We start from the raw sequence: 25271 nt of genomic DNA, 5'->3' as shown, positions 1-25271 counted from the left end.
TGGGCACTATCACCTGGCCAAGTTGACACATAAACTAATCATCACAAACCCCACATACATGTTTACTGCCTCATGCTGGAAGTGATTACCAATGGCTGAGCAGTCTGGCTAGATTCATAGATAGAATGTAACTGGAGAATCAAATATTCCCTATTGTAGCCAAGGAACCTTTATAAATAACTTGTGGTGTGGAAAGACATCATATGTTACTCATGTTATAGATGGCAAGGGGCTCATTATGATGGATATCTTTGGAATGACATAGCCAGTGTGCCCTCACTCTCCAACCCTGACAGGACTCCAGAATGGGGGATCAGATACTAAACCCTGATTTAAAGACTCAGACAACCAATAAGCCCTAGTCACATCCCCTTCGGCCTCCTTCTTAGTTACAACCCCTCTAACCTCCTTTTCCAACAGCTGCTACAATTTCACAATGATAGAAAAACTGCTTTGCTGTCATATTTTGCATTATTTCTTACTCAATGATTGTCCTTTTTTCCCTCAAAAGCCCAGCTCTTTCAATTGCAAGTCCAGGCTTCCCAAACTCTCCTCTCAATTACTGGTTACAAAAATCCATTCAGCTTCCAGTTTCTGCTCTGACCTGTAAAGAACTTGGAAGTCATCATTCCCATCCTCATAACAAGAAAAAAGCTGAACAAACTTAAAATCAACAACTCTTCTTAAATCCATCAGAGCCTCAAAGTCATAGGGGAAACAATTCCCCCAAACTGGACAGACAGGTGAATACAGAAAATCATAGTTTACTTGGAGCAGAAGCCACTGGAGCCAGGAACTGGTAGGAAAACTTAAACTGTAATTGACAAACATTTGGAGGCTGAGTGTTGACTAGCTTAAGATGTTAACTCCTAGGGTCCCAATCTTAGGGAGAGCCTCACACTTTCATGAGTTTTAGCTCCAGGAACTCCACCAGGTTCTCACAGTGAAGAATGAAGAGAAATTCCTTCCTGATTTCAGCAGGGGAAAGGGAAAAGTAATAATTTTGAAATATGCCCAGAGCATACTGTTCTCCTCCTGCACTCAGGAGATTACTTTTCCAGAGCCTTAACTGATGTGAGAGAAGGACAATACTCAGCTCTAGCCCCCTCTAGCCTTCCTGTCTTACCTAGGGGGGCAGGGAGAAGCTGACAAGCACTTGTGAAGTTCACAGCCTAGGGATACAGGCCCATGAAAAAACTGAGACTTAATCATAGGATTATAGAATAATCCCCTCCACCCTCACCTTACCACTACATCAGCAGAGCTCCTGTATAGTAACAGAGGATTATGAGAGAAAGAACTGCAAGACTCAGATTCTATTTAAGAAGGAGTTTCTAGGGAAACCCAAGTATAATAGGGGAGAAAAAACAAGGTCACTAAGGGAAATTGAAGCTATGGACACCCACAACTATAGCAAACAGTTACTAGAGCACAACTCCTAGCCAAATAGACATAACCCCTCACAATAAAGGCTTGTTTACCTCAGTTCCTTTTACCCAGTATATCATATCCAGCTTTCAGCAAAAAATTACAAGGTACACTAAAAGGAAATGAAAAATACAGTCTTAAGAGAAAAAGCAAGCAACAGAACCAGACTCAGATATGACAGAGTTTCCAGAATTATCAGACTGGGAATTTAAAATAACTTTGACCAATAAGTTAAGAGCTTGAGAACAGGTAGGTAATGTAAGCAGAGAGATTGAAACTAAGAAAGAAGCCATAGAAAATGCAATAAAGAAAAAAAAAACCACCATAGCAGAAATGAAAAATGCCTTTGATGGGCTTATTAGTAGACTGGACACAACTAGGAGAGAATCAGTAAGTGTGCAAATATGGGGAGAAACTGAAATCTATACAGAAAAGAGAAAGAACAAAATGGAATAGAATATTAAAGAATGGTGGGGCAATTACTTAAGTTATAATGTTTGTGTAATGGGGAATACCAGAAGGAGAAAATAGAGAAAAAGGAACAGAAGAAATACTTTAAGTAATAATGACTGACAATTTTCCAAAATTAATGACAGACATCAAACCACAGATAAAAGAAGTTCAGAAAACACCAAGAAGGATAAATACCAGAAAATCTATACCTAGGCATGCCAAAATCAAACTGCAAAAATCCCAAAACAAACAGAAAGTCCTGAAAGAAGACACAGAGAAAAAAATACCTTACATATAGAGGAATAAGGATATGAGGTACATCTGACTTCTCGTCACAAACTACGTAAGAAAGAAGAAAGTGGAATGAAATCTTTAAAGTGCTGAAAGAAAAAGACCCATCAACCTAGAATTCTGTTTCCAGCAAAATTATCTTTCAACAGCAAAGGAGAGGCAGGGTTCAGTGTAGTCCTACGGTCTGTCTCTTGCTTTGACAGTGTTTGGAGAGAACAGAATCAGGGACTATCCTCCCTGCAGCCTCAGACCACCCTCCAACTTCCTCTCCAGTTGCAACCTGCAGGACCGTCTTCTTGGCTACCTCCTGCTTCTGGGACCAGCTAACACGATTTTTTTTTTGCAGTTAGCACTTCACTGTTGACCTGCTATGCACTCCCAGATCTGTGAGAATTATTTCACCCAAGTGGAGGCCTCCTTCAACAGTGTGGTCAACCTGCATCTGTAGGCCTCCTACATCTACCTCTCTCTGGGCTTCTGTTTTGATCACAATGATGTGGTCCAGGAGGGCATGGATCTCTTCTTTTTTGCAAGTTGGTGGAGGAGAAGTGTGAGGGCACCAAGCATCTCTTGAAGATGTAAAACCAGCATGGCATCCACACCCTCTTCCAGGACGTGCAGAAGCCCTCCCAAGATAAATGGGGTGAAACCCTAGATATCTTGGAAGCTGCCATGGCTCTTGAGAAGAACCTGAACTGGGTTTGAGGATTTTGGCCTTGTGTTCTGGCAACACAGACTCTCATCTCTGTGTCTTCCTGGAAAGTCATTTCCTAGATGAGGAGGTGAAACTCATGAAGAAGATGGGTGACTGTCTGACCAACCTCCACAGGCTGACCAACCCACAGGCTGGACTGGGCAGGTATCTTTTCAAAAATCTCACCCTCAAGCATAGAGAACAAAGGTCTCCAGAAACCAGAGGCCTTTGGAGTGCCCCCTGCATTTTCCTGGCATTCAGGCTTCTGCCTATAGCCAGGAGGCATCTTTTTAACCAACCTCCTTGCAGTCCTCTAATGTGCTGTGAACCAAGAATAAACAATAAAGCTTTTTGCAACCAACATTTTTAAAATAAAAATGTGAAGGAGAAATACAGACTTTCTCAGACAAACAAAAACTGAGGGAATTTCTTGCCAGTATACCTGCCTTGCAAGAAATGTTAAAAGTTCTCCAGAAAGAAGTCTATCTACTCAATTTTCTGTAAGCCTAAAACTGTTCTAAAAAATCTATTAAAAATCCATTCAAAAACTAAATTAACTTCTTTATTCTAGACTACATCCACCTTCCTTCCAAAATTAGCACATAACCACTATTTGAATGATGGAGAGAAAAAGCAAAGAACAGAAAGAGACCTGTTAATTCCTCTAAATATTATCCCACTGTATTTGTTATGGCACAAAGTTGGTCTTAAATTGGCAATGGAAGATTGCTGTTTTCCAGGCATGTACCAGGAAGTAAATTCTTGACTCCCATGTCACCTAATTATTTATCACAAGCTCAATTAAAAGAAATAATATTCAAGGAAGATTGCTGGAAAGACACATAGACATTTCAGATTTTATAAAATATATTCTTGATGGAACAATTAGCAGAGATATGAGAATGTAGATTGCAATTATGTTGGTTCCTTTCAGAATTGCCTTTTCTGAATTGTGGTTTGGTGTGACATCGTTAGCGTACACTTAAGGTGGTTAGAAGAAATTGCCTTGAGAAAATAATTGTCTAATTTATTGCAACTCCATCATAAAGGTTCATTTCATCATATAGTGTACCTTTAATGAAGAGAAACTTAATAAACCTTTCATCTGACTTTAATCTGACCATACTTCGAACACCAAATTTCTGTACTTCTTAGTCACCGGATTTTATTTATCTTATAAACATTGTTGATCATGTGTTTGGTCATGTTTCCTTTTTCATGTTCAGTCCTAAGAATTTTTGAATCAAACTTGTAGACAACCCAGAACAAATATTTAGACCAATTACAGTACGCATTTTGGGCCTTATTCCCAACTTCATTTAGGATCCTCTTTCTTGTTTTTTTCTTCTTCCATCCTATTTTTAATTTATGTTCTTTTGTTGCATTTTATGTATTCCTGTAAGCTTCCTTAAATCCTTTCTTGAATATGAGGGTACAAATAAGTTTAAGGTTCATATTTAAATGTATTTCAGTCAAGTTTATATCCATTGTTGCAAATCCATTGGGTATCCTGGCACACTAGCGTCTTCCCCAACCTCATTCTTGGGAACACATTTTGACATAAACTCTTCTTATTTTTAAGAAACAGCATAATAAAATGTGGGTAGACTTTGTATTCCCAGCTGCCCTTTTCTATAGAATGCTACTAGAAAAGAAGCAACCAAATCAATCTTAAACAACCCATTGCCTTGAGAACGAGATACAAAAAGATTTAGAGACAAGTTATAAATGCTTTAAGACAGTTCCACACCAAGTGCGGTCTCCATAGTGGTGCCAGTGTGTAACAAGATAATACAGAAATCAAGAATAGCCTTTAGAAAATTTTAGAGCAATTTGAGAAAGTAATCTGATAATAAATCTTATTTGAATTTCATAATTAAAAATGTGAATTGTATTTTTATGTCTTTTTCCTCCTAGTAATTCAATGATTGGAAATCAGCAACAACAACAAAACTCCTAAAACTGGTCCTTCACTACATTTCATTTAAGAAGCACTGTTTTAAGGTTCTTAACCTACCTTCCCACTGTCACAATGCAGGAAGAGTTCAGCAAACATCTGTCTCCGCATGTCAGTTTTTATGGCCTCTCGGAATTCATCTGCACTGTGGCAAAGGTGCTTAAGGAATTCCTCAAACATTTCACTTTTAAAATCTGCAACATGAGAAGAGATGTACTGCAGAGAAAAAGAGGATAAATGATTGATTTTAAACTGTGCTCTTTATTAGGATTTTACCAAGGATTCAGACAATATATATGAAACATATTGGCTACAAGTCTATTTCCATATCATTTGCTCATCATTTAGATAAAACATTTTCATGTTCGTGCTGTTCTACAGGTCTCAAGAGGACACCACTGCAGAGAGAGGTGACCAATGTGGTCGGCAATGCCATACACCAGTGAAACTAGATATATTTGGAACAATTTCCCTCTAGATCACGTCAGCAAACATTATGTAGGGCAGATTTTCCTCACAGTATGAAAGAGCAGCAATTCTAAAACATTGCCTGTAAATTAAAAGTTCCAAAAACGGAATCAAGTTTTTCTATTGATACATAGTACATAAAAGCATATGTATCCTGTTCCATAACTGGCACTGCACTTAATTATTGGAGTGTAAGGAATGGGGATTGTGTATGTTTTTTTGTGTTCTGCTATAGCAATAATGTATCCTTTGTCTATGGATTTTTTTTTCTTTTGAAAGTCTAGAGACTGAAAACATCTATGCTCTTGGGCCATTTCTCTTGATCCATGACTCTGCCTCTCCAACCCAGAACATGGCCATAAAATCAGTAGAGAAAAAATAGAATCCAGCAACCGGCCCCATTTTTAAAACTGCCACTGTCATTGAATACTCACATTTAAGTACAGCCTTTGAAATTCCAGATACATCTTATTCTTTTCTATATTAATTTTATTTGGATGTAATTTTGCTATATCAAAAAGTATGCCCAGGGTACTCTCACTTCCACACTTGCTTCCCCTACACCATTCCTACCTGTATCCCATTATGAACTGTTTTTATTATTAATTTCTTATATATCCTTCCAGTGTTTCTCTTTGCAAATGTAAACATACATACATATTTTCTCTTATTCCTCCCTCCTTTCTTACACAAGAAGAGTATATTATGTACACTATTCTGCTCCTTGATTTTTTTTTAACTATATAATCAGGAGATCTCCCTAAATCAGTACAGGTATCTTCCTCATTATTTTCCATGGTTTCATACTATTCTATTGTGTGAATGGAATATACTTAATGTAGTCAGTCATCTATTATTGGATACTTGGGCTGTTGCCAATTTTTGCTTTTTCAAATAATGTCATAATGAATAACCATGTACATGGGTTATTTTGTATATCCGGGTACATATGTCAAACGGATTCCCAAAAGTGGGATTGCTAACTTAGAAGATAAATGTATCTGTATTTCTGGTAGGTTTTGACATCAGGGTTGTACTCTTTTGCACTCCTACTACTAATATATGAGAGTAACTATTACTCCACAGCCTCACTATCAGTATGGATTACCTTCTGGATTTTTTGTTAATTTGATAGGTGAGAAATGGTCAGAAACATTACATTCTTGATCTACAACTCACTCTAAGAGAAAGTATCCTGTGGAAAAGAGAAATGGATCATGCCCTGGAAGAGTTTCTGTAGTGAACTCCTCTCGAAGTATTAGCCCAGCTCACAGATCCATGATTTCCAACTCTGCTCCAAGCACAGAGGTAGCCAAATTTCTACTGGTAGCCAAATTTTTACCGCATGACCTCACTGTCAATGATTGGACCAGGGAAGGACACTTAACCAAGGCTAGGCCATCCAGATTCTGTCTACTGAGAACTGGGAATTAGATCTGGGGAATGGCTAGTTGGTTTCTGAGTGGTGTTGGACCTGTGAATATAAACTTAAGAGTTGTTGGGTGGTTAGATTTCTCCAGGTGAACTGTGGATGCAGAGAAAGTCAGTCCATAGAGAAAGACAGATGAAACCAAAGGCAGAAGAAGCAGAGACTCCCAAGTACCTGGTCTCCTCCTGAAGCCAGTCCATATTCCTGTCCTTGAATTCTGCACATTTGCTTTTTCAGCTACATTAGCTCTGTTTGGTTTCTGTTTCTTGCAATTAAAGAATAGTAACTAATATACTTTGTTTAAAATTGAACATGTTTTTGGCATATTTCATTGACATAGATATTAAAAGTGAAGGATATAGTCAATATTTCATTTCCTCATTAATATCATCTAGCCAAATTTAGAATATATTACGTGAGACACATTAGCTTGAATCCATGATAATGAGTCATAAATCATTATTCAGTTGGCTTAGAGATCAAAAAAATAAAATTTCCAGCCTAGCAAAAGAGCTTTTCTAAATATCTAGTTCTCTTAGCTGCCTAAACCACCTTCATGGATCAATGAGCACAGTTAAATTCTTATCTCTTACCTTGGGAAGCAGAATAGTGTAATGGTTAAGAATCGCATTCTGAAGTCTGTCTGGGGTTCAAATCACAGTTCCCAGGTTTTCTGGATGCATAATCCTGGGTGAGTCACTGAACTTCTCAGTGCCTTCATTTGTGAAATGGGTATCATAGTGGTGGCTATTTCACCGGGTCATGGTGAGGATACTTTGTATTTCATGTAATAAGTGCACTATAGCTATTGCTCTTGTCCCCTCTTGAGCTAGGTAAGAAAATAGTCAAGAAAATTTTGTTTGTAGAACAGATCTCTCAGCTTATACACACCTTTAGAAGGGAAATATCCAACACGATGAGTGGTTCTCAAATTGTGCTTTGGAGACAAGCAGCATCAGCATCAACTGACAGCTTGTTAGAAATTCAAATTTTTGAGGTCCATCCCAGACCTACTGAATCAGAATTTCCAGTGGTGGAACCAAGCAGTGTGTGTTTTAACAAGGCTTCCAGATGATGCTGATGCTTACTGAAGTTTGAGACCCACTGAACTAGATGATCTAGGGTAGCTGGTCCTAATTATTCCAGGATGCTAAGCTCTGTTGTTTGATCCCTAGAGACTTTTTGCTTGAGTAATAGGTATTTTCTTAATTACTGATAAGGTAGAATTATTGAATAACTGACATTTTCTGGCAATATTGTGACAACTCTCTAATGCTGAAAAAATCTTAATTGTTCATGAGAAGAATCACCCTGTTTTATAGTAAGTTTTGGGAATTGACCTCAAAGCCATATAAATTTTCTGTCTGTGGGAATACTATTGAATCAAGAATTAATTTCAACCTTTCTCTGAGAGACACTTCAACATTCTGTATTTAGAGCCTATGGGTTTTCTCAGTGAGTGTGTTCTGTGTGTTCTGTAAGTATGGGCTCTATGACATAAAGGCTACCAACATCAACTACAACTCAAATTCTAAACAGGATAATTATAGCAGTTTGCTGGAGTCTCTTGTAAAAGGGGAAAAATGAAAACATATGGGAGCCTTTGTGTTTTTATACCCTTCCAAGTAATGAATCAGTTAATATCCATAAATCTTGAAATGATGGCTTAGATTAATTTAAGAATATAATTAACTACTGATCTCCCTCAATTAATTGCTTCATGAGCAATTAAACATTCAACTGTACTTAGTCAAGTTATCTCTATGTACTAGGTCCCAATGTGATGAATTCTGAGGTTTTCTTTTCCGATTTGAAAAAAAAATGTTGAGAATGTAGTAAATGTCACATTTAACAGATCGGTAGCTACTGTTATATTCTGATGCTTCTGGGCCATTGGGATTCACACTTATTTAATTGTAGACATACTGGAGAGTTGAAATGGGGGATATAAGGGCAAAAGAAAAGAAAAATATGTTTGGGAACTATCTATGTTGGGTATTGACTTCCAAACTGTATTTGTAAGCTCTGATAGTAAATAATTTATTTCAAGATATCTGAAAATAAGGAATACAGAATATTGAAGTACACATAAAGATTATATTTGCCATCTACCTTTCCCCCAGATTTTCCTCCTGTTGTTTCACAACATAGACAACATAGCGCTGCCTCCATCTCCCTCAAAACCATGTCATCTCAATAAAATTGCATTAAAAAGAGAATCCATAGGATTGAATACAAAACAAACAAACAAACAAAAAACACAACAAAGCAAAAGAATGAGCTTACACATAGCACTGAAAGGAGTAGAAAAGAATCAGGAAAACGTTTTTACAATAAAAGTTAATCCAGAAAAAAAAAATAACCATGTCATTCTTCCTTCTTCTATCCGTCCCTGCCATAGCTCACAGCACATCAAAAACAAAATTAACAAAAAAAGAAAAGAACAGAACCCCACAAAATGTAGCTGAGCTATAGACAGAATAGAAAGCCACTCAAATATACATCATTGGGGGAGCGGGGACATGCACAGCTGAGATTTAGAATATGTTAAAGGAAAGACTTGAACTTTGGGTTCAGTTGTTAAAGGCTCTCTGTAAAATTTAAACTTTGAACCATGTCAATTTGAAGGCTTTGGACTCTGTTTGAATGACATAAAATAATTGAACATAAGGAAGAGAACTTCTCAGAGCAGACCACCATGACGCAAGAACAGAATGGGTGCCAAAGAAGAGAAGCCAGGCAGAGATGTGTCCCTTATTTATTCCTGGTCAATGACTACACCAATTCCTCCACATGGCAGAACCAAAAGTTGATATCTGAATTCCACTGTATGAAAATCGTAGTTTTTGCATATAATTATTCTTAAGCCCATAACATAATTTAGGAGTGGACTTCAGACTCTTTGAAGCCTGGGCCTAATGAAGAAAGTCCCTGGGAACCTGACCTTCACTTTATCCAGTCTCACAGCCAACAGGAATTTGCTGGGTTGTTTTCACTCGCTCCTGGTGAGCAAGTAGCTGTGTGTCCCAAGTCTCCACAATGATCAGGTTGGGGATAAGGACAGGAAAGAGTGTAAGTACAGCAAAGTAATCTCATCAATTAGGGAGACAAACTGACCCACTTTGCCTGGGGCTTTTCTGGTTTTAGTACTGAAAGTCCCATATGCCAGGAAACCCCTCAGTCCCAGGCAAACCAGGATGGTTTGACACTCAGTACTCCAATCCATGCTGGGACCCCTGCTTGGAAGCATGCTGTGTTGTATCCTGCTTTATATAATAAAACTGTCCCTGTAGGTCTCTGGATTCTTTGCCATTAAAGAAACTTCACAGCCTGTGGTAGTATGAAGTTATTATGTACCCCAGAAAAGGCCATGATCTTTTTTTTTTATAATATTCATTTTATTGAGATATATTCACATACCACACAGTCATATAAAACAAATCATACATTCGATTGTTCACAGTACTGTTACATAGTTGTACATTCATCACCAAAATCAATCCCCAACACCCTCATTACCACACGCACAAAAATAACCAGAATAATAATTAAAGTGAAAAAGTGTGCTTCAGGTTTTAAAGCAGGGAAGGATAGTGAGGCATTTACCTTGGGCCCCAAATTTAAGGGGCACCAAAAAACTCAGGAAATAGTATTTGAATGCAAGGTTTTAAAAAATCAAAAGTAATGCAAAAAGTCCATGGTGAACAAAATATCAAAATTTCAAATACAGATAACATTGGTAATGGTGCCATGCCAAGCCATTTAAGAGCATGATGCAAAGCTAGAATATCAACAGTACTAATTTTTTTTTTCTTTAGAGATAACAGTAAAAATAATGTTTATTGTTTATTTTCTGATTACAACACAAATATATGCTCCTTGAATAAAATTTGGAAAACATATAAAAGTTTCAATGAGAAAAAGTAAAAATTACATATAGCACAACTTTTTAAAGTAACCAAATTTCTTATTATATTTCACTGATTTTTTTTTAAATCTTCATTTTATTGAGATATATTCACATACCACGCAGTCATACAAAACAAATCGTACTTTCGATTGTTTACAGTACCATTACATAGTTGTACATTCATCACCTAAATCAATCCCTGACACCTTCATTAGCACACACACAAAAATAACAAGAATAATAATTAGAGTGAAAAAGAGCAATTGAACTAAAAAAGAACACTGGGTACCTTTGTCTGTTTGTTTCCTTCCCCTATTTTTCTACTCATCCATCCATAAACTAGACAAAGTGGAGTGTGGTCCTTATGGCTTTCCCAATCCCATTGTCACCCCTCATAAGCTACATTTTTATACAACTGTCTTCGAGATTCATGGGTTCTGGGTTGTACTTTGATAGTTTCAGGTATCCACCACCAGCTACCCCAATTCTTTGGAACCTAAAAAGGGTTGTCTAAAGTGTGCGTAAGAGTGCCCACCAGAGTGACCTCTCGGCTCCTTTTGGAATCTCTCTGCCACTGAAGCTTATTTCATTTCCTTTCACATCCCCCTTTTGGTCAAGAAGATGTTCTCCGTCCCATGATGCCGGGTCTACATTCCTCCCCGGGAGTCATATTCCACGTTGCCAGGGAGATTCACTTCCCTGGGTGTCTAATCCCACGTAGGGGGGAGGGCAGTGATTTCACCTTTCAAGTTGGCTTAGCCAGAGAGAGAGGGCCACATCTGAGCAACAAAGAGGCATTCGGGAGGAGGCTCTTAGGCACAACCATAGGGATGCCTAGCCTCTCCTTTGCAGCAACTGTCTTCCCAAGGGTAAAACTTATGGTAGAGGGCTCAACCCATCAAACCACCAGTCCCCTATGTCTGTGGTCATGTTAGCAACCATCGAGGTGGGGTAGGCCAATACCCCTGCATTCTCCACAGGCTCCTCAAGGGGGCACTACATCTTTATTTTTTTTCCTTGTTTTTCTTTTTTTTTTAACTTTCCCTTCTTTTTTAAATCAACTGTATGAAAAAAAAGTTAAAAAGAAAACAAACATACAATAAAAGAACATTTCAAAGAGACCATAACAAGGGAGTAAGAAAAAGACAACTAACCTAAGATAACTGCTTAACTTCCAACATGTTCCTACTTTACCCCAAGAAAGTTACCCAATATAGCAACATTTCTGTGAACTTGTTCCTACTATATCCATCAGAAATTAACAGACCATAGTCATTCCTGGGCATCCCCAGAACGTTAAATAGCTTATCTGTTCTTGGATTCTTGTTCCCCCTTCCTTAATTGCTCTCTATTGCTAGTTCCCCTACATTATACATTATAAACCATTTGTTTTACATTTTTCAAAGTTCACATTAGTGGTAGCATATAATATTTCTCTTTTTGTGCCTGGCTTATTTCGCTCAGCATTATGTCTTCAAGGTTCATCCATGTTGTCATATGTTTCACGACATTGTTCCTTCTTACTGCCGCGTAGTATTCCATCGTGTGTATATACCACATTTTATTTATCCACTCATCTGTTGAAGGACATTTGGGTTGTTTCCATCTCTTGGCAATTGTGAATAATGCTGCTATGAATATTGGCGTGCAGATATCTGTTCATGTCGCTGCTTTCCGATCTTCCGGGTATATACCGAGAAGTGCAATCGCTGGATCGAATGGTAACTCTATATCTAGTTTTCTAAGGAACTGCCAGACTGACTTCCAGAGTGGCTGAACCATTATACAGTCCCACCAACAATGAATAAAACTTCCGATTTCTCCACATCCCCTCCAGCATTTGTAGTTTCCTGTTTGTTTAATGGCAGCCATTCTAACCGGTGTTAGATGGTATCTCATTGTGGTCTTAATTTGCATCTGTCTAATAGCTAGTGAAGCTGAACATTTTTTCATGTGTTTCTTGGCCATTTGTATTTCCTCTTCAGAGAACTGTCTTTTCATATCTTTTGCCCATTTTATAATTGGGCCGACTGTACTATTGTCATTGAGTTGTAGGATTTCTTTATATATGCAGGATATCAGTCTTTTGTCAGATACATGGTTTCCAAAATTTTTTTCCCATTGAGTTGGCTGCCTCTTTACCTTTTTGAGAAATTCCTTTGAGGTGCAGAAACTTCTAAGCTTGAGGAGTTCCCATTTATCTATTTTCTCTTTTGTTGCTTGTGCTTTGGGTGTAAAGTCTAGGAAGTGGCCGCCTAATACAAGGTCTTGGAGATGTTTTCCTACATTATCTTCTAGGAGTTTTATGGTACTTTCTTTTATATTGAGATCTTTCGTCCATTTTGAGTTAATTTTTGTGTAGGGGGTGAGGTAGGGGTCCTCTTTCATTCTTTTGGATATGGATATCCAACTCTCCCAGCCCCATTTGTTGAAAAGATCATTATGACTCAGTTCAGTGACTTTGGGGGCCTTATCAAAGATCAGTCGGCCATAGATCTGAGGGTCTATCTCTGAATTCTCAATTCGATTCCATTGATCTATATGTCTATCTTTGTGCCAGTACCATGCTGTTTTGGCAACTGTGGCTTTATAATAAGCTTCAAAGTCAGGGAGTGTAAGTCCTTCCACTTCGTTTTTCTTTTTTAGAGTGTCTTTAGCAATTCGAGGCATCTTCCCTTTCCAAATAAATTTGATAACTAGCTTTTCCAAGTCTGCAAAGTAGGTTGTTGGAATTTTGATTGGGATTGCATTGAATCTGTAGATGAGTTTGGGCAGAATTGACATCTTAATGACATTTAGTCTTCCTATCCATGAACATGGAATATTTTTCCATCTTTTAAGGTCCCCTTCTATTTCTTTTAGTAGAGTTATGTAGTTTTCTTTGTATAGGTCTTTTACATCTTTGGTTAAGTTGATTCCTAGGTACTTGATTTGTTTAGTTGCTTTTGAAAATGGTATCTTTTCCTTGAGTGTCTCTTCAGTTTGTTCATTTCTATCATATAGAAACATTACTGACTTATGTGCATTAACCTTGTATCCCGCTACTTTGCTAAATTTGTTTATTAGCTCTAGTAGCTGTATCGTCAATTTCTCAGGGTTTTCTAGATATAAGATCATATCATCTGCAAACAATGACAGTTTTACTTCTTCATTTCCAATTTGGATGCCTTTTATTTCTTTGTCTTGCCGGATTGCCCTGGCTAGCACTTCCAGCACAATGTTGAATAACAGTGGTGACAGCGGGCATCCTTGTCTTGTTCCTGATCTTAGAGGGAAGGCTTTCAGTCTCTCACCATTGAGTACTATGCTGGCTGTGGGTTTTTCATATATGCTCTTTATCATGTTGAGGAAGTTTCCTTCAATTCCTACCTTTTGAAGTGTTTTTATCAAAAACGGATGTTGGATTTTGTCAAATGCTTTTTCAGCATCTATTGAGATGATCAATTGATTTTTCTCTTTTGACTTGTTAATGTGCTGTAATACATTGATTGATTTTCTTATGTTGAACCATCCTTGCATGCCTGGAATAAACCCCACTTGGTCATGGTGTATGATTTTTTTAATGTGTCTTTGGATTCGATTTGCAAGTATTTTATTGAGGATTTTTGCATCTATATTCATTAGGGAGATTGGCCGGTAGTTGTCCTTTTTTGTAGCATCTTTGCCTGGTTTTGGTATTAGATTGATGTTAGCTTCATAAAATGAGTTAGGTAGTGTTCCATTTTCTTCAATGTTTTGAAAGAGTTTGAGTAAGATTGGTGTCAGTTCTTTCTGGAAAGTTTGGTAGAATTCCCCTGTGAAGCCATCTGGCCCTGGGCATTTATTTGTGGGAAGATTTTTGATGACTGATTGGATCTCTTTGCTTGTGATGGGTTGGTTGAGGTCTTCTATTTCTTCTCTGGTCAGTCTAGGTTGTTCATATGTTTCCAGGAAACTGTCCATTTCCTCTACATTATACAGTTTGTTGCCATACAGTTGTTCATAGTATCCTCTTATAATTTTTTTTAATTTCTTCAGGATCTGCAGTTATGTCACCTTTTTCATTCATTATTTTGTTTATATGGGTCTTCTGTCTTTTTGATTTTGTCAGTCTAGCTAGGGGCTTGTCAATCTTGTTGATCTTCTCAAAGAACCAACTTTTGGTGATATTTATCCTCTCTATTGTTTTTTTGTTCTCTATGTCATTTATTTCTGCTTTAATCCTTGTTATTTCTTTTCTTGTACTTGGTTTAGGATTGGTTTGCTGTTCATTTTCTAGCTTCTTCAGTTGATCCATTAGTTCTTTGATTTTGGCTCTTTCTTCCTTTTTAATATATGCTGTTTAGTGCTATAAATTTCCCCCTTAGCACTGCTTTTGCTGCATCCCATAGGTTTTGGTATGTTGTGTTCTCATTTTCATTCGTCTCTATATATTTAGCAATTTCTCTTGCTATTTCTTCTTTAACCCACTGATTGTTTAGGAGTGTGTTGTTTAACCTCCAGGTATTTGTGAATTTTCTAAGTCTCTGATGGTTATTGACTTCTAATTGTATTCCATTGTGGTCAGAGAATGTGCTTTGAATAATTTCAATCTTTTTAAATTTATTGAGGCTTGTTTTATGTCCCAGCATATGATCTATTCTGGAGAAAGTTCCGTGAGCACTAGAAAGGTATGTGTATCCTGGTGATTTGGGATGTAATGTCTTGTATATGTCTGTTAAATCTAATTCATTTATCAGATTGTTTAGGTTTTCAATTTCCTTATTGGTCTTCTGTCTGGTTGATGTATCTATAGGAGAGAGTGATGTGTTGAAGTCTCCCACAATTATTGTGGAAACATCAATTGCTTCCTTTAGTTTTGCCAGTGTTTCTCTCATGTATTTTGTGGCACCTTGATTGGGTGCATAGACATTTACGATTGTTATTTCTTCTTGCTGAATTGCCCCTTTTACTAGTATGTAGTGGCCGTCTTTGTCTCTCAAAACATCCCTGCATTTGAACTCTATTTTATCTGAGATTAATATTGCTACACCTGCTTTCTTTTGGCTGTAGCTTGCATGAAATATTTTTTTCCATCCTTTCACTTTCAGTTTCTTTGTGTCCCTGTGTCTAAGATGAGTCTCTTGTATGCAACATATTGACGGTTCATTTTTTTTGATCCATTCTGCAAATCTATATCTTTTAATTGGGGAGTTTAATCCATTTACATTCAACGTTATAACCATGAAGGCATTTCTTGAATCGGCCATCTTATCCTTTGGTTTATGTTTGTCATATTTTTCCCCTCTGTCTATTAATATCCTTTATTGTACCCATACCGAATCTCTTTAGTACTGAACCTTTCTCCAAGTCTCTCTGTCCTTTCTTTGTTTCTCTGTCTGTAGGGCTCCCTTTAGTATGTCCAGTAGGGCAGGTCTCTTGTTAGCAAATTCTCTCAGCATTTGTTTGTCTGTGAAAAATTTAAGCTCTCCCTCAAATTTGAAGGAGAGCTTTGCTGGATAAAGTATTCTTGGCTGGAAATTTTTCTCACTCAGAATTTTAAATATAATCGTGCCACTGCCTTCTCGCCTCCATGGTGGCTGCTGAGTAGTCACTACTTAGTCTTATGCTGTTTCCTTTGTATGTGGTGAATTGCTTTTCTCTTGCTGCTTTCAGAACTTGCTCCTTCTCTTCTGTGTTTGACAGTGTGATCAGTATATGTCTCGGAGTGGGTTTATTTGGATTTATTCTATTTGGGGTTCGCTGAGCATTTATGATTTGTGTATTTATGTTGTTTAGAAGATTTGGGAAGTTTTCCCCAACAATTTCTTTGAATACTCTTCCTAGACCTTTACCCTTTTCTTCCCCTTCTGGGACACCAATGAGTCTTATATTTGGACGTTTCATATTATCTATCATATCCCTGAGGTCCATTTCGATTTTTTCAATTTTTTCCCCATTCTTTCTTTTATGCTTTCATTTTCCATTCTGTCATCTTCGAGGTCACTGATTCGTTGTTCAACTTCCTCTAGTCTTGTACTATGAGTGTCCAGAATCTTTTTAATTTGGTCAACAGTTTCTTTAATTTCCATAAGATCATCCATTTTTTTTATTTAGTCTTGCAATGTCTTCTTTATGCTCTTCTAGGGTCTTCTTGATTTCCTTTGTCTCCCGTACTATGGTCTCATTGTTCATCTTTAGTTCTTTGAGTAGCTGCTCTAGGTGCTGTGTCTCTTCTGGTCTTTTGATTTGGGTGCTTGGGCTTGGGTTATCCATATCGTCTGTTTTTTTCATATGCTCTATAATTTTCTGTTGTTTTTGGCCTCGTGGCATTTGCTGAACTTGATAGGGTTCTTTTAGGATTTGTAGACCAATTGAAGTCCTTATCTCTAATTTATCAGATCTACAGCTTCGTGGAGTACACTTTCTCTAACTAACCAGCAGGTGGCGTCCACGAGCCACCTGTTCTCCACAAGCCAGTTCTCCCCTGCTTAGCCTTTTTGGTGAGTGGGGGAGTGAGTCTTGTGGGGTCCAATTGGTGTACCAAGCTTGCGTGTGTAGTTGGTGTTGCCTGCCCTGTATATGGGGCGTGTTTCTGGGCAGTCAGGGAGGGGGGGTGGCTCTAACAATCAAATCTCCCTGGTGATCCTAGAGTTTTAAAGCTGCTGCAATAGTCTAATCCTTCAGTTCAGTCCTGCCACAGTTTGTCTCTGCCACTGACCCACAAGTCCTTGGTATTGGCGTATGGCTCCTGAGACTTGCAAGTGGGCCCCTCTACCAGGCCGTGCACCCCGGGTCCTCTGTTGAGGGATGACTGTGCTATGTCACAGGTGAGTGCTGTCCCCCCAGGGCAGTTCTGGGTTGCTGGGCTGTGTAGGGAGGCTCCCAGTCTGCTGAAATGATGGCTGAATGGGGCTTTGTTAATTCACAGTGCTCTACCTTCCCAACTCTGGGACAATCAGGTGAGGTTGCAGGGAAGGCTAATGTCCACGCCCAGTTTTGTGGTGTGTGCCTGTTATTTGAAGCACTTCCGTCACACTGGGTTGTCTGGGGCAGCTCTGGGCTATGGGGCTGGCGATGGGCAGGAGTGTTTCCTGTCCACCAGGATGATGGCTGTGAGCGGACACCCCCCTTTTCTTGGGAAGTTGTGGTGTTTAGTGAATTTTCTCAGCCACTGGATTATTGCGTTTTGTCTCAGAGCTCTCCTAGTTTGCTCTTGACTTGACCTGCCCAAATTGCAAGTCTTTGAAGCTTTCTGTATTGGGCTTCTTAGAGTAATTGTTTTAGAAAAAGAAAAAAGGATTAAAAAAAAAAAAAAAAGGGCCCTCCTCAGAGATCTAATGGGTTATTGAAATGCTAAGAGACAAAGCAACCAGGGCCATTAAGGAAAGGTCCACAGGGCAGAGAGATCAGCTTTTCTTCGGGATTTGCATATGCGCCTCAGGGCCTGAGCTCGGGCCTGAGCTCTGCCCTTCCCCTTTCTATGTTCACCAGAACTCCAAAAATCCTCCGCTTTTGTTTTGGAGTTTTTCGTGTTGTTTTTTTTCTATGCCTGTCTCCTCTCTGCTGGGCTGGCTGCTCTCAGATTCTCTGGTGTCTGGTCTCCGTCTATCTATGGTTGGAGTTTTGATCAGCAGAATGAGTTTCCATAAGGGCTGCCACTGCAGTTCTCCCTTCTCCTTCCCGGAGCTGACAGCCCCTCCTCCCACGGGACTGAGCCTGGCAGGGAGGGGCACGGGTCCCCTGGCTGCAAAAACTTACAGATTTCGCTGATCTCAGCAGTTCCACGTTATCATGAGTGTTGTATGAAGTATGCCCAAAGTCAGATTGCTCTGTGGTGTCCAGTCCACGCAGTTCCTGGCTTTCTACCTAGTTTCCTGGAGGAGTAACTAAAACATACAGCTCACCAATCTGCCATCTTGCCCCGCCCTCCGGCCATGATCTTTTAATCCATTCCTGTGGATGCAGACCTACTGTAGGTGGGATCTTTTGATTAGGTTATCTCAGTTGAGATATGATCCACCTCATGCAGGGTGGGTTTTGATCCTCTTGCTGGTGTCCTTTATAAGAGGATAGAGCACATACAGATGCTAGGAGATGAAATTAAGAGAAGCTCACAGAGAAGAGCCCTGGAGAAGCTAAAAGAGGAACCCGAGAAGCTAAAAGAGGACTGCAGAAGCTCAAAGAGGAAACCACTGAAGCCAGAAGCTGAAAGCAATGAAACCCATGTCCCTGATGCCAGAAGCCTGTCTTCAGAGTCTAGGTATCATCATGTTGATGCCTTAAGTTGGACATTTTCATGGCCTTCGAACTGTAAATTGTAATTAAATAAATCCCCATTGTAAAAGCCAACCCATTTTTGGTATGTTGCATTCTGACAGCTTTAGCAAACTGAAACAGCCTTTAACAGAGTCTGTGGCATCTTTTTATCAGCATCCCATTGAGACAACCACATATAACTATATAAAGAGATCTTATTTTTCAGTATCAGCCATTCTCATTCCTTTTGTTGTGTTTATGTAAGCCCAAGATAAAGAGCATCTGAATGTTTATTACATATAACTGTAGTGAATACATATGACAATTTGAGTCAAGATTCTGGTGCCTAGAGTGAGCAGACCTGATGAACAGGCCCCGATCCCTCACAGAATTGTCCTTTTAAAGGATCCATTCTTGTCTGAGAAAGCCATTACTTTGAATTACTTTAGCAGCAAGAGATTAGGGGACCAGCTGTGAAACCACATCAGAGAAAGAATATAACCCAGCCTTATCTATGGAATATCTGACAATATTAGTGGAAATAGAAGTGTGTCCATCCTTGAAGTCCCTAGAAGAGGGAAAGAGGATCTGCAGTGACATCAGCCTCCCTGAGCTCCTCAAACCAAGGTCGTTGGAGGGAACCTCCTATCCTTACTCCTCATTCCATGAACCCCTGCTGTACTAAAAGCCTTGTATATAATCAACACCAAGGGTTTAGAGCTGAGAAAGTTCCTTTTCCCTGGTGATGCCCTATTCTTCAGGTAGCATTTCTTCCCACAGAAACAGTCACTCTTCTTAAGAAATCCATTTCAGGCACGTAGAAACCAGAGACCCTAGCCATCTTTACAAACTATTGCTTCCATTTGGAAGGTGGAAAATGGGCTCCAAGTTTCAAACAGCCAATTAACAGAAACCTTTTTTGGGGGGGTGAGGTGGAAGGTAAGGGGCACAGCCATTTGTGAGATTGTTATTTTAAAAATTATGGTCACTTCCTAAGGGTACATAGACTGAGGAACAGAATGGCAAACTGTGGCGTATGCATACCATGGAACATTGAACAACAATGAGAAGGAGTGAAGCTGTGAGACACACAACGAGGTGAATGGATCCTGTACACAGTATTTGAGTGAAGTACACCAGAAATAAAGGCAAACACTGTAACGCCTCACCAATATGGACTAACTACAATGTGTAAACTCAGAATTGAATCTTAGAACATAGCCTAACATGGAAATGATTATTGTAATAGTCCCTAGATTGTAAGCTCTTACAGCAGTTAACTCTATTCCTGAATTATAATGCCTATCTCTAAACTTTGAGATGCTGATCCCTTAGTGTATAACCTGATTGGTCTCTGGAACAATGTGTATCTCTGAGACACCTGAAACTCAGAGCTAGAGCTCGGCAGATATGAATGTCAGTATTAGTGCATACAGCCACTGTTAAAAAAAAAGCTGAAAAAGAGCCCAGACTTCAATTAGTGATATGAATGAAGCAGATCAGGTTAAGACTAGGGCAAACCAGGCCAAAGGGTAAAGGTCGAAACTGACTGTGTTTTAAAACTTCAACTTCCCTATGAGACCAAGGGAAGAGATGTCTATTTGGTGCAGGAGCTATATTTTCTAAACAGTGTAACTCTGCAGTTGGTTTGTTCAAACACCACAGTTACATGGAACTTTGAATAGGAAGTGAGATACGGTAGGTTAGTATAGGTTAGAGTGAAATACTGACACATTCCAAAGTAATTTGGGGAGATAATAAAAAACATATTTACAGCCCACCCCCCACCCCCCACCCCGAGAAGCTGGGGGAAGGTGCAGAAGTGTTGGACTTCCTCACCTGGACTGGTGTTGATGTTGTCACAAACATTGGGACTGGCGTTTTGATGTGCTGAGCCCTCTATCATGGGACTTGCCCTTATGAAGCTCATTACTGCAAAGGAGAGGCTAAACTTGCATATACTTGTGCCTAAGAGTCTCCCCCTGAGTACCTCTTTGTTGCTCAGATGTGGCCCTCTCTCTCTCTAACTGAGCCATCTCAGCAGGTGAACTCACTGCCCTCCCCCCTACGTGAGACCCGACTCCCAGGGGTGTAAAACTCCCTGACAATGCAGCACATGACTCCCGGGGATGAATCTGGACCTGGCATCATGGGCTTCAGAACATCTTCTTGACCAAAAGGGGGATGCAAAATGAGACGAAATAGTTTCAGTGGCTGAGAGATTTCAAATGGAGTCAAGAGGTCACTCTGGTGGACATTCTTATGCACTATATAGATAACACCTCTTAGGTTTTAATGTATTGGAATAGCTAGAAGTAAACACCTGAAACTACCAAACTCCAACCCAGCAGTCTGGACTCCTGAAGACGATTACATAATAATGTAGATTACAAGGGGTGACAGTGTGATTGTGAAAACCTTGTGGATCATACCCTCTTTATCTAGTATATGGATGGATGAGTAGAAAAATGGGGATAAAAACTAAATGACAAATAGGGTGGGATGGGGGGGATGGTTTGGGTGTTCTTTTTTCACTTTTATTTTTTATTCTTATTCTGATTCTTTCTGATGTAAGGAAAATGTTCAGAAATAGATTGTGGTGATGAACGCATAACTATATGATCATACCGTGAACAGTTGATTGTATACCATGGATGATTGTATGGTATGTGAATATATTTCAATAAAACTGAATTTAAAAAAAATTATGGTCACTTTAAACAACTCAAGGTAAACTTTGCCTTAAGATATACCAAGAGAAATTTAGATATGCTTATCTCTCTGTTAAGACTTCTCTTGAAACAGATTATTAGGCAATTCTTTACTCAAACAAAGGAATTTGTAGAGTTCAAAAATCTAGAAAAAGCAGGAAACTAAAGAATGCTCCTACCTAAAAGGTTAGCTAAATTTTCTACAATGACATTAATAATTTTTAGATAAAACAAATACACTTGAAATGTTTTTCTTCTGTTGATAAACAAATTAACCATTTCCAGATAATGAAATGAAATCTGTAAGATTGCAATCTGGGAATTTCAGGAAGATCTGCTTCTCAGCAGCTGCTTACTCCCAGCCTGGACAAAATGCAGTTTGTTTTGCTAAAGGGAGCTCACTCAAATCTAAGGGTTAAGATTTCTATTCCTCTTAAAACTTTTACAGCATTAAAATGATATAAATGCTATGTTTTGTCCCCTGGAATGAGTTGTCTTTTGGGCCTCAAAGGGTTCAGAGAATTTAAAACAAGCTTGAGACTCTCCCAAAAAATATTCTCAAAATTTTTAAATATGTGATTTATAAAATAAAACAAGTCCCAAATAAACCAGTGTATTCTACATTTCAAACTGTTTCTGTCAATATGTAAGTGTTTAAAGCATTTGTTCTTAAGGTTCTTTTTGAAGTAAGGACACACAAGTACGTCAGGTAGAAGAAATTTAAGACTCAAGACCTCCAGAGGAGTTCCTACGTAAAACCTGTCCCATTAAAGTCTCATTTTTGTTTTATTATATATCCCTCAGCAGTGATGAATATAATAATTCATACTGTATTGCACCTGTTCATTGCTTTAAAATTGATGTTTTAGAGTTTAATTTGCTTATATTTTGATCCTTCCAATCCCTGATCCTCTCCCTGGCCATGTCCAGCACACTCATACACTCACACACATCCACTCACAGACATAAAAGCCTGCCTGCACACAGGTGCACTTCTATACAACACTGTATTATCTGATCCTTAAGGATAAAAAAATATAACTTCTAATTTTTATATCTCTTTTAGACAAGAGAGTAAATATTCAATATATGCTTAATAACTAAAAGACAAGAAATAAACATTCTAAAATAGTTACTTTTGGTTTCCATTAACTAGAATAAAACAGATGAAAAATAAGAGGTAGATCATGGTAGATCATCACTTGTTCATTTATCCATCAGAATACTGATACACTAGGAAAAGGTGCATATGGAGGCATCTATGACCATTCACTCTTTCCATTTCTCTTTTTCTCTATATGAATTACTACTTGACTGTTTTCTCCAAACATGCACTCTGCTGAGGGTTAATTCCACTGCTCATTACAATGAGAAGCAATTGCATGACATAGTGTCTCCACTGGGTGGCACCTATGCATATCTTGACTTTAAGCCTGACGTTTATAATTACATTTTCTTCCAGTTTCATTAAATGAATGCTAATAAGATAGCCTTAAAGCAAATCCCCATATAAAGCAAGTGTTCCAAATACTACATCTGTGTCATATAGTATGGCCCAATGATTTGTAGATCAGATAATTAATATTTTCAATAAATATTTCTGTATCAGAAATGCTTTCTTGGTTTCTGTCCACGTAACAGTTCTTCTCTATAACGAAAGTTCCTGAATGTGTGCTGATTGTATTTCAGGAACAGAAGTTGGCAAATTCAGGAGAATGAATTCTCACCTCTCAAATAGTTTAAACCATCTGTTAAAACAAAGTAATATACATATAGATCCATACAATTAAAGGAGAACATTGGAAAGGATGATGTATGCTTAACAGTCCTTGATGTAAACTCATTAGCATCCTATAAAATACCTTAGCTGAGGGGGTCCCAACCTAATCTTCACCCTTCTTCTCTCATTCTTTCCCAATCATATAACTCACATGCTAGTCAAAAAGAATTATTTGCTATCATGTAGAAAATCTATTCTTTCAGGCCTTTATGCCTTTTTATGTGCTGTTCCTCTGCCGTCCTGGAAAATCCTTCTTCCTTTTTTAAATATGTCCACTTCCTTAAGACCCAGCTACATTATATTATCTGCGATGTCTTAGCTCACCCACTCTATTGATGCCCTTCTCGTAAAACGTACAATGCGATCTCTTGAAATTATTTGCCTGTTTGTCTCCTATGTTACCTCTGTAACCCCAACACCTGGCATATACAGTAAAAATTAGGCATAATGGGATCCAAAATAAATCAACTATGTTGGTTCAGAGCCACATTATTGCAAGGTCAGGCTTGAGCCTGCTCTAGAGAATGGCCAATTGCCATTGTGTGAAAGATGAATTCACATTACCATGAGGCATCTTCTTGCAGGTCTCACTGTATGTTTATGCTGAAACAAGATAGGACCCATAGTCCAAATACAGACTTAAGAATGGGTATGGAGAGAAACTAAGATGGCGGCTAGGTGAGACAGGGCGAAAAAACACCTCTGTGAAAAACACTAGATAAAAACCAGAAAGTGACCCAGAATACCAGTTACAATGATGTGCCAGCTGGACGAGGTCTCCTAGTTCCAGAGGGGCCATATACTTGGTGAAACCAGGAGTCTGCATTCTGAAACAAGTGAGTAAGCTGGCTGGAAGTCCCGCAGCCGTGCAGCGATCTGGGGAAGCCAGGGTTCGGTGTTTGGAGACTGACTGGCTCTTTTTTAAAAAAAAAGGGAAAAACCCAGGACCGGCTGTAGCTGCGATAGTGGGAACCATGCAGTAAAACACAGCAAGAGGGGGCTGGGCCGGCCTCTCGGTGTCTGGCCGGGAAGCTAGCCTGCTGCAGATATCCTTGGGGCCGGGGGAAGGGAGGGGAGAGCTGGAAGCAGAAAGAAACCCCGCGGCTAGCAGCTGGCTCCCTGGAGGGCTGGATAAACTCCTGCCTGGGGCCGTGCCCACAGCCTAGAGCCCCGCCAGTTGTCCCAGAGCAGGGAAGGAGGAACTGTGCAAGGAGAGGGGGGTTGAGATCCCCCGTTTAGCCATCTTTACATCAGGCTGAAAGCGCCCCTGCATGGCCCGGCAGCCCAGGGCTTCCCTTGAGGGACGGTGCGCACTGGTGACGTAGCACAGCATACCCTCGGCAGAGGTCCTGGAGGATCGTGGCTGGGTGGGGGGACCCGCTTAGAGAACCCAGGGACATTATGCCAAGTCCGGTGGTTTGTGGGACAGTGAGAGAGAGGGTCTGGGGCTGAAATGAAATGAAGGCTTAGACTCTTGCAGTGGCCTTGAATCTCTGGGAACCTGGGGGATTTGAATATTAAAGCTTCCTCCCTGGCCACCCATACACATGCCCCACATTCAGGGCGGACGGCTCCAGCAACACACCCAAACTGAGTTCTCCAACTGAACCCCACAAGAATCATTTCCCCACACACAACAAGGACGAAGTTGAGGAGAACTGACTTGAGGGGTATAGGTGACTCACAGATGCCATCTGCTGGTTACTTAGAGAAAGTGTACACCACCAAACTGTGTTTCTGAAAAATTAGATAGGTATTTTTTTTTACAACTTGAAAGAACCCTATCAAGCAAAACAAATGCCAAGAGGCTAAAAACAACAGAAAATCTTAATGCATATGATAAAACCAGACGATATGGAGAATCCAACTCCAAACACACAAATCAAGATATTGGAAGAAACACAGTACCTCGCACAATTAATCAAAGAACTAC

The 25271-nt window shown here is 39.2% G+C and overlaps 1 protein-coding gene and 1 pseudogene across 1 annotated transcript in view; one reads left to right on the top strand and one right to left on the bottom strand.

Moving 5' to 3' along the window:
* Positions 1 to 25271, bottom strand: part of EFCAB5 (EF-hand calcium binding domain 5) — a 183750-nt gene that overhangs the window by 86292 nt on the left and 72187 nt on the right. Inside the window, 1 exon segment of the mRNA XM_037808987.1 lies at positions 4884 to 5039. Coding sequence (XP_037664915.1) covers positions 4884 to 5039 — 156 coding nt within the window.
* LOC119513618 lies at positions 2543 to 3064 on the top strand (annotated as a pseudogene).

This window comes from Choloepus didactylus, chromosome 18, assembly GCF_015220235.1.
Source record: "Choloepus didactylus isolate mChoDid1 chromosome 18, mChoDid1.pri, whole genome shotgun sequence".
NCBI lineage: Eukaryota > Metazoa > Chordata > Mammalia > Pilosa > Megalonychidae > Choloepus > Choloepus didactylus.
This window is presented reverse-complemented; position numbering and strand designations above follow the sequence as displayed.